This window comes from Amaranthus tricolor, chromosome 14 (assembly GCF_026212465.1).
Source record: "Amaranthus tricolor cultivar Red isolate AtriRed21 chromosome 14, ASM2621246v1, whole genome shotgun sequence".
NCBI classification, from domain to species: Eukaryota; Viridiplantae; Streptophyta; class Magnoliopsida; order Caryophyllales; family Amaranthaceae; genus Amaranthus; species Amaranthus tricolor.
This window is the reverse complement of record NC_080060.1, coordinates 3,619,510-3,630,518: the sequence shown is the minus strand read 5'-3', so window position 1 is coordinate 3,630,518 and position 11,009 is coordinate 3,619,510. Positions and strand designations below refer to the sequence as shown.

The following is an 11,009-nucleotide window of genomic DNA, read 5'->3' as shown; positions in this document are numbered from 1 at the left end:
AAAGTGTACTCAATCACTCCTCAATTTCTTGACAACCCTTTTAGTTGTTTAATAGTGCACGTATTGATTTTAACCTTATAAGATCAAGCAAAAGAATAGTCTAGCATCAAGCCATAGATTTGATTTAATTTTAATGTATAGTAGCCCATAGCTCATTTATATCAAGCATAAAGTGAAATTGATTATGAAGGACCTTAAATGTGAGAAGAATATGGTATCCACATAGCTACTCACTCAACAATGATGTGCATAACATAGAAATTTTGGTACCTAGGCAGGCTCACAATGTCTTTGTCATTACTTATTAATGGTCCGGATAATAATTTATGTGTTTTCCTTTAACTAATCAATATTATTGACTTAAACAACTATATAGTTATTACATACCTATCAAACTTTTCTCTTCAATGATTTTTATTACTTTGTTTTGTGGATTACACATTTTAGTTATTGTAGGCTAAGGCTAAGGGTGTGGTCTACAAATAAGTTAAGTATTATCTTAAATCAATAGTGCAAGTTACATATATAATTCTATTTACTAATGTTGCAAATATATTGGAAATTGAATCTACTTAAATTATAAAATGACTAACACTTTTTTGAATATAATAAGAATACATAGACATGTGATATGTACGTTGTCATTTAACATGTTACTGCTAAAATGTATAGGCTTTTATCGGAAAATAAATATAATATTTAGGTTTCATTTGATACTCCATCATATACAGGCCCGGCCCTGTGCTTAGGCTTAAAGAGCTACCACCAAGGGCCTCATTTTAAAAACAGCTAGTCTTTTAAGAGACGTATCTCAACCCCAACCCAATAAAGATTAATGCCTACTTACTGTATTCTTAATGCCTACTTGCAATATTTTAAATGTGAACTTACGTCATTCTTAATACCTACTTATAATATTTTCAAAAAATATATAATGGACCTGTCAGTTAGAGATTGCCTCTCAAAGAGACCGTCTCTCACAAAAATCTCTATTTTAAAAATCAGAAAATAAAGGTTTACTGGGGCCTCTTAACTAGTATTCCCTCCGTTTCCAAATGTTCTTCTCATTTACTTTTTGCACAATTTTCATAGTAAATTTTGAGCCTTAATATCTCTAAACACGCATCATAAAAAATTATAAAAAATATATAATAAAAAAGTATGTATTAAGACGAATCTAACGAGATCTCACATGGATATTTTTATCATTTATATATGTCTTAAAAATCTTAATCAAATTTCTCTCACCAAAATAAAATATTCTAAACGGAAAAGATATTAGAAAACGGAGGAAATACTTTAAAAAGTCTGAAATTAACCTTGGAGCCCAATAAGTAGATAATTTTGGAGCCCAATGATGAGGAAATGAAACAAACCCTTTAGACCATCAATAATGATGATCTAATTGTGGGTCATATGACTAGACTAGAGGAAAAATAATATTGATAGTGATTTCATATTGGGTGGGTTGGGGAAAAGGTTGGCAAAAGTGGTCAACATGTGACCCATTCAGGTTAATGGTCACCTAATTTTTTTTCAAAAAATTTCGCCAGGTGTCGCGATTTGATTGGGCGATGAAAAAAGACAGCCTGTTGCCTCCGTTCCACTTGGCGGCTTGTTATTCGCTGCAAAAAAATACCCGTTTATTGTAACTAACGGCTATTTTCATATATAATTATTTTTTTAAAAAAAAAATTACACCAATGCTCATATTTTTTCGAGATCTATAAATGAGACCCATATTGATATTTTTTGACATAATTTTATATTTACATATTTTCTTCTTATTTTTCTATTTTTTTGTTAAAAAATACCAAAATAATCATTTTAAAAATCGCAAAAAAATGTGGATTCAAATAACCCAAATTATGGAATAAATCTGAGTAAAGAAAAGAATACCAAGAAAAAAAATCTTCTAATAATTAAAGTGCTCAAATTTAGTATCAAAATCCTCCATTCAATCCTCTATTTTCTCAAAATACTTCAAATTCGTCTTACTATATTTCTCAAAATATCCCAAATTCATCTTATTATATTCCTCAAAATACCCAAAAGTCTCAAACTATGTTTCACCACCATCATCAATCTCACAATGTCAACTTTATTATTAATAACTATTCAACTTTGATAAGGGGTGAAAGTTTAGACGAAAATTAGATGGAGTATGATGATGATGATGAAAATGAAGGAAATGTTCAAGATGATCAATATGGTGAAGATAGAGGAAATTTTGTTCATCATGTTGATGCTAGTCTCTACTCCCAACCATCATTTCAAGATCTACTTACACAATTTGGTTCACCCCCGAGTTTCACTCATTTGGTTCAACCATCTCAACAGCATCCTAATGATGAAGCCCCTATACCTTCAAAGAAAAGTTGGAATTTGATTCAAGATATTGCTCTCATATGTTCAGTCATGAACACAAGTACAGATCCAATTGTAAGCACCAACCAAAAGATAAGAGTGAGGTGGCAAAAATTTAAGGAAGCTTATGAAGCAGCGAGGATGGAACGACCCCATCTGATCTCACGAAGAACTGCCGGCATGCTTAAATGTCGTTGTGGTAGAGTTGCTCCAGCGTGTTTGAAGAGATCTGGAAGTTATGACGAGGCTCTTAGGAGGAAGAAGAGTGGCACGAGATACGAAGATGTGCTTAAAGAAGCGCATTTAATCCATCAAAGAAAACACGGTAACTTTAACTTTATTGAGCAATGAAAAATTTTAGGAAAGTATAACAAGTGGAAGCAAGTGGTAAAAAGTAATAAAAAACGATTGGATCAACAACCAACTGGTGGTGTTAGTAGTGAAAGTAATGGGAAAAGATCAAGGACGGAAGAATATTCTGAAACACCAACAAGTGAAACTCAAGGAGGATCATCTACTCGCCCCGAGGGTGTGATGAAGGCTAAGGCTCGCATGACTGGAAAAATGGTTGCAAATCCATCAATTTAAGCTTTGAGTGTATTTGGAGAGAGTCTTCGACTTAATTCAGAAATAATGAAGGAGAAGATAGAACTTCAAAAACAAAAAGAAGTCCGAAAACAAAAATCAACTTCAAATGGAAGAATATCGAATGAATTGAAATATCTATTAAACATTAAGCAAAAAGGAAACACTTCAACCATGAAAGCTGATATGATGGTTCAACTTGGATAATACTTTCAGAATTACAATCGTCAGTAGATGGTTTAACTATGTAATGTCTTAATTATGTTTAATTATATATTGTTTTTAATTTGTGTATTTATTATATGTATGCGCATTGTAATCTTTATTTGAATTTAACGAATTTTCCTTAATTATTATTAATGTCTACATTTATATTTATTAAAAATTATTAATTTTATTAATAGAATAATTTTTTTTAATTAATAAAAAAGTAAATCTATTTTAATCAAACAAAAAATTTTATTAACTTTGTACATAAAAATATTATTATAAAAAAATAAAGATAAATGTTAGATAAACTAAGATTGAGAAGTTATGGTGGGGTAGAAAAAAAGTAAAAAAGAGAGGATAATAACCTTTTAAAAGAGGTAATTGTTAATAAAATTAAGTTGAAAAATAACTTTTAAGATTGAGAAAAATTATAAAATATTAAGATGACTTTTTTTTTAGGTGATGAATAATGATGCTCTTAATTCTCTTTTTCACTGTATTAAACCTGGAACCCTAGAGGTTACAAACTACAATTTACAAACCTTCCCGTAATAACTCTGCCGGCTACAAACTCGAAACTCCTTCAATGGCAATGGAAGTTTCGATGGAGTTATTCCCCTTCCTCAATCTTTCACCTTCTCCTTAATTCTCATTAAAACAGTACGTTTTTTTTTTCAGTTTAAATTGATACAATTTTATTTGTTTTTTCTCTTCAATTCGTCACTCCTCAATTACTCCCTCTTCAATTCTTCAATTAGTCACTCATCAATGGCGTTTGAATCTGAAATTTCATTGTCGTAGGTCTATTTTTTTAGAAACTAAATCTTGAGTTTCGTTTTGGCATTAACTGTTATGTTTCTTAATTTTGGTGGAAAAATTATGGAATTTCATTATTGAATTCGTTTTGGTGTTAACTGTGTTTTGAAGACCATTTTCATTTTGTTGTTAACTGATTTATTTTGCTACTAGATTGCAGAAAAATAATGAAATTTCATTGTTGGATGGGATTTAATTAGTAGTATTGATTTTTAATGTTTCTGGGTATTGAATGTTTCTAGGAATGAATTTTTTTTCTTAATTGTAGTACTATTGATTTTCAATATATTTTAAGTTCTTCGTTTAATATATTGATTTTTAATGTTTTTAGGTACTGGATGTTTCTATGAATAGAAATTTTCTCAATTGTAGTACTATTAACTTTTAATAAATTTTTAATTTTTTCTTTTAATATATTGATTTATTTTTAATAGTATACTACTCCCTCCGTTCTTTTTTGATCTTCCACTTTGAGTTTTTCACACATATTAAGGAAGATAGAATCTTTGGGTTGTTGTGGGTATTATTTTAATTAAATAGTAGTATGAAGTAATGATTGTATTGAAAGTATGAGGTTGTAGGTATTTTTTTAATTAAATAGTAGTGTGAAGTAATGATTGTATTGAAAGTATGAGTGAGAAAATAATTATAAATAAAAGAAAAGAGGTACATTAAAAGAAAAGGGGGGTTTTAAGGGATAAAAGTGGGATAAAAACTTTCTAAAAATAGAAAGTATTCTAAAGTGAAAGAACTTTTGAAACTACCCGTTATAGTAATGTGAAAGATCAAAAAAGAACGGAGGGAGTATTAGATTTTAATTGAAGTATTGTACTCGTAAAATTCGAGATGTAACTGGTCGAAATATGTTGTGTTTCAATAAATAAATTTTTTAATTCTACTATTGTTCTTTAAGAGGTCCATTATACTATTTTATAGTAATGTGGAAAAAAAAAAAAAAATAGAGGGAGTAATATTTTATTTAGGATCCTTAAAACGTTAAAGTCCATTATACTATTTTATAGTAATGTGGAAAAAAAAAAAAAAAGAGGTCCATTATACCATTATACTATTTTATTGTTCGTTAAATGCGTTATATTCTCGTTCCACTCTCCCAACTCCCAAGTGATAATAGATCGAAAATACTTTGAGGAAATTAATTATGAGACATGCATGATATTCTCAAGTGATTTTCCTAGCTAAATTATGTAAAAAAATTTCAAAAATATTCTAATTATTTATCTTAATACTTGTAAGTAATAAATAAATAGACCACTTAGAAGAATATGAAAAATTATCGTAAATAATACGACTTTTTGTTAGTTTCCCTACAATAATTCTAACTATTAATTAATTATAAATAATACTAACTTAAGGGTATTTTCATAAAATAATACCCACTTTAGTTTATTAAATAAGTTACCAATTTTTTTTGTCTTATAATTATCTATAGTTTGATTTTTAACATGTTAGGTATTTCCTAGAAAAACGCTCCTTTAAGTTGGTATTATTCATAATTAATCAATAGTTAGTAAAAAAGTTGTATTATTTACGGTAATTTATTCAAATGAATAAATATTTTTAAACCCAAAAATGCGATTAATACCCTATTAATTAATAATTACTAATATTTGGGCATAGTTCAAGTAATGAAAATTCGTCTAAAACTAGTCCAATTAGAGTAGTGTCAAATAAGCAAAAGATTTTTATAATATTCTAGTAATTAATAAGCTATTAGTGATTACAATTTTGTTTGGTGTATATAATTGATACCGTAGTTGACTACTTCTTGACTGATACCTGCGAAAAAACAAAGTATCATAATTCTTTTATCATCTGTATTCTGTAGTGTGCTTTTGCATAACTCATAAATTTTTGTATTAAGCATAATTGGGTAAAAATAAGTTTTTACATATCACCACACTTTAAAAACGTTAAAATAGGGAATAGCCACGGCTAATAGGCGACCTGTTTGTATCCGCCGTTTATTTTTAAAAAGGCAACGAGCAGGTAACTGTCAACAAAGGCGAATTTAGCTGACTTTCGTGTCCCTGAGTGAGGACGCTAACATCAATAAAAAAAATTAGTAGTTTAGAAAGGTGTTGGCCTCTTGGGAATGAAATTTAGAACAACAATGCAAATATTCTTTCGTTTTATTATACTTGCTATATTTGATTTTTTACTCCATTTAATGTGTCATTTTGATTATTTATGTATTGAACTATACTCATTTAAAAATTATAAAAATTTAATATTATGAAAGTATGTGATAAGATAAGTCAAACAAAATTCCACTTGATTATATTTTGTCTTACACATTAATCGCAATATATAAAATAAGCTTAAATGATAAATATTGTCAAAAACTGTATATAACAAATATTTCAGAAAGGAGAAAGTATATTATAGTCTCACTGAACCAACTGTGCTACCAAACTTACTTGAATATTAGAGTTGATCCACAAATATTGTTTTTTGAATTGTTGGAGAATCAAATAGGTTTTTGCTTCATTACATGTTAGTAATTTAATTTTTATAATAATTTTTAATGTTATTGTATTTATTAGTATTAATTTTTCATAACTTATTGGATGAAGTCAAATAAATTTTGAATTACACCTTAAAATTTTAAAAAATAACAAATATAATTGATAATCAGTTATCCAGAGTATATAAATGCATATTTGTAGAATCATACGATCTTACAATCTAATTCTATAACATGGTGACCTTTACAATTTAAGCTTTTTACTTCTATATTCACTTCAGATTAGGAATCATGTAATCATATTGAAATCAAGGGTATAAAATTGCTTCTTATCTTTATATATAGAAGACCTTAAGTAGTTTCGAAAAAATTTAACATACTCTATTCAATCATTCCTTCTAGAGTATTTTCGTCTTTTTATTGATTCTTCATAATCAATAACAAAAAATTTTGAATGTTTCAACTTTCAATATTAACAAAATATAAGGATATTCTACATGGTAAGCACTAACAATGGCATGGAGGCGAGTGATAGCAATTCTTAAAATTTTTTCTATAAAATAACACTCAACTCTTGAAAAAGTAACTGCAGTAACATTATTAAGCCAAAACGTTTATTTTTTGTTATGGAAATGACATAAATACCTCTTTTTCATTTCATTAAAAGTGAGCACCTTCTTCCTCTTCTATTCAATGTGTTCTTGCTTCTCCATTAATGTTCTTCTTCCTCTTAACCTTAAACCATATCCTCAAATTCCATACATTCAAGAATTTCTTCAAGACCTCCAATAATGACGACAGGCATGTACATTAAAATAATCTATTATGATGATAGTAAAGACAAGACTTCGAAACAAAATGGATGACGATTTTCTTGCTGATAGTTTAGTAATATACATTTAGAAAACAAATAGCAAATACATACCGTGTCAATGAGATCATAGACAATTTCAAAGTGCTAAAAGAGCGTCAAACTTTACTTTGATTCAAAATTTATATTATAATTTTTGGTTGAATTAATTAATTGTATTTTAGTTGAATCCAATTTTTTTGTTAACTCCGTTTTCTAACATTTTATTTAAGTTTCGCGACTGCGAATAACCATTGCATATCTAGATTTCTTTTGAAAATTTTAGATACGCTAGTTACCATTGCATTACAAGTGCATGGAGAGCAATATTTGAGACATGAAGTAATAAAAGACAAAAGCATAGGAGCCTTGAAATAGAGAGTAGCTTTTGGTAGGTTTCTTAATGTGAGCCACTTTATGAGTTATGACCCAAACAAATTAATTCTAATTTCTAAAACAGAAAAAAATAATAAGACAGGAAAGAGTAGGGAGGGGTAGACCTATTTAAAATCTATATGAACCTAAAAATGGACCAAATCTAAAAGAATTTGTCCAATCTACTACCAGAGAAGTTAAATTTTTCAGACGGAAATTTTTAGTTTTGATCGGTGATGGTGACGAAGTAGGTTATCCAGATACAAATCGGTTTAGATCTGCTGAGAAAATGTTTTGGAATTGAAATTGTTAGCAATTGGTTCCGAATAGGTTCGAACCAAGAGCTGTTAGGGTTATTCCAAAAATATTTGACAGATTTGCGGAATTGTTGGTAGAAATACGGGTTATCCGACCCACATGTTACATAGAACTGCAAATCGCAATCAGACGGTTCTCCCTGCCCAGCAGTTCCATGAAACATGTCGGTCTGAATCAGGTTTCAATTTTTAGGAATCGAAATCAACCCAATCTGAACCGTAGTCATCACTAATTTTGATAAAGTATATAACATATTAGTTGGTTTCCTGACAAGTTTATTAACAAATTCATAAATAAGGCTTTTATATAAGTAGTTTAATTTTCTAAATGTTGGAACTTGGAACGAACATTATCAATATAGTAAGTCTTATATTTTTACGTTGTTTAAACAATATTTTGTTAAATTTAACTAGCTTATTCTTAATTAACATACTTAAGTTTTCTAAGTGATGATTTCAACTTAAAGTTTTAATTAAGTTGATCTCATAATATGGTATTAGAAGCCACAAAATAGTGTATCAGCATTAGTTGAAAAGCCATGCTTTAAGGAGTAGTATGTGTTGTACACTTATAGCCTGTTAGCCTGTAATTGGTACTTAATGATAAAAATAAGAATGATTTATAATGTAATTTTTATAATATATTTTCCAAAAATAAAAGTTTAATGAGAAAATTTTTTTTTTGAAACTGTTTCATGGTACTACTAATGTTGTAGTTTGTACACTTATACTACCATTTTGTTTGTACTAGGCAACGAGATATAATACTTCTAAATAAAATAAAATATCAATGACTACTTTTTATAGAAATCAAAATGTGAATGGCTAATATAAACATAAAAGGAATTGGAAAGAAAGAAAAGATAAATTCTAGAAGATCACATGTGGGCCACGTGATTAACACACCTGCTCCATTGTGTAGGTACCATACACAACATTGAAGGCGTTGACTTATTTGTGTGTTGGCCAAATCTTTATTAATACTTCTATATCTTTATATATCTAAATTTTATTTATTCATTTGTATTTAAGCTAAGAAATAAGACTTGCTCAACAATGGTGAGATGTTAACCATCAAAATCAATAAATTGCATTTATTGACATATAAATAATGCCATTAGTCGGCAAATTTTCCACTTCCATATATATTTTATGCACAAAAATCCAATTAAATTTCGTTTTAAAAATCATAATGTGGGGTTATGCTAAGAATTTTGAATAGATATATTAATCTCAAGATTGATAGTGTACATAATTTTTTGGCGCTATTTATTCCAAAAAACATAAAATAAATTATCAATGATGAATTGTGAAAAAAATTATTTTTCCTTATTTTTGATGAAAGTGTCCGAATATATAAACAACGATATATTTTCCAAATTTTATTAATTTTTGATTTTCTTATTTGAATATGTATTAATTAAGGGACTTTTAACATTTTTACAAGTTGTAATCCTCCAGTAAATTATAGACCAATGAAATTATTTTATTTATTTTAATTTTTCAACCAAATAGAAAAATTTTCTATAAAATAGAAAGATTTCAACTGTAACCAACAAAAAGAACATCCAAAATGAAATACGTAACCAAATTTATGAAACAAAGGGAGCATTGGCTTCATTTTTTCATCTGCTTGTCATTCTCGAGTCATTACAACATAATATGCTTTTAATGGGATACGTTTAGTGATATTTGATTTAAATATCACTACTTTAAACTTATAATGTATATATAGTGAATTTAGTTATATTTATCAGATCTTTTAAAGCATAATAAATAATCATACTAAAGTTTTTTACAACATAGCAGGATCTAGTGACATTTATCATAAATGTCACTATAAACTATAATAACAATTATATATATCATAAAAATCCAAATAAAGTGTCATCACTAAATCACTTTAGCATTGGAATTTAAAAATAAAAACTAACTATATTACATTAAAAATATAAATTTATGACATATTTTCAATGTCACTAAATCTATGTCGCAAAAAATTAATTTTAATGTAATGAGTCAAGACTCAAGAGTCTTATTAACCATAATATTATTATCTCTTTTAATAAGAAATATAATAGTTTATAATTAATTATCCAACTCTTTATATACCCTATTATAATTTCAATGAGTTGTATATATTGAATGATGATGACAATTTTATACTTTACCTTAAAGGTGTACTAGGGTAAAATTTACCCCCACAAAAAATTTAATCCTTGATTCTTCCTCCTCATTAGTCATTGATCATTGCCATTGGTGAGAAGGTTTTAGAAAATTTGAGATTGAAAACGAAAATCATTTTTTTGTTCTACTTAATAACATGATCAGAGAAAAAAAAAATTATGAGTTAGGTGAATTGGTTTATTTCTCCACCTTAATTTTGGAGAGTCAAATGTTCGATCCTTACCACATGCATCATCTCAATCCCCTTCCTTCCTCCCTTTCTTTGACCCTATGGTGAAAACGCGCGATAACGTGATACCTTTAAAAAAAGATTTACACTCTATGATCAAGGCCATTCTTGACAAAATTAAATATTTCCCCAAACTAATTCACGTGTAAAATTTGTTCTATTACTCCTTTTGTCCTAAAATTGTTGCACAACCTATGTTTCGCTTAATTTTTATTCATAGAAAATAATAGGAGAAAAAATTAAAAAAAAAATAAGTTGATAAAAAATATATAGATAAGACAAGGAAAGAGGAGTGATAAATTGATGGAGGAGAGAATGAAAGAGGACAGTAGCCTATTATCAAATTTTCAAAAATAAGGATAACTTTAATTGTAATTGTATGGGGCCACTTCTTTAGTTCAATGTAGTTTTTATTGTAATAATAAGTCATATAAAGTTGGTAGATTAAGAAGCTTTGATTTTTTTCAGCCTCTTAATTTTCATTTTCTTACTTTGCCCTTGAATGTAGTACTTTCAGAAAAATTCAAGGTAGTAGTAGCGGCAAACCTATTATTTTAACTAGGAGTTTCCTCGATATAAATAATCTTT

The 11,009-nt window shown here is 28.0% G+C and overlaps 1 protein-coding gene across 1 annotated transcript; it reads left to right on the top strand.

Moving 5' to 3' along the window:
• Positions 1-2,157: 2,157 nt before the first annotated feature.
• Positions 2,158-2,955, top strand: LOC130799191 (uncharacterized). Its single transcript, XM_057662299.1, has 2 exons — positions 2,158-2,635; positions 2,729-2,955. The coding sequence occupies exons 1-2, from the start codon at positions 2,158-2,160 to the stop codon at positions 2,953-2,955; spliced, it is 705 nt and encodes a 234-aa protein (XP_057518282.1).
• The last annotated feature ends 8,054 nt before the right edge of the window (positions 2,956-11,009 follow it).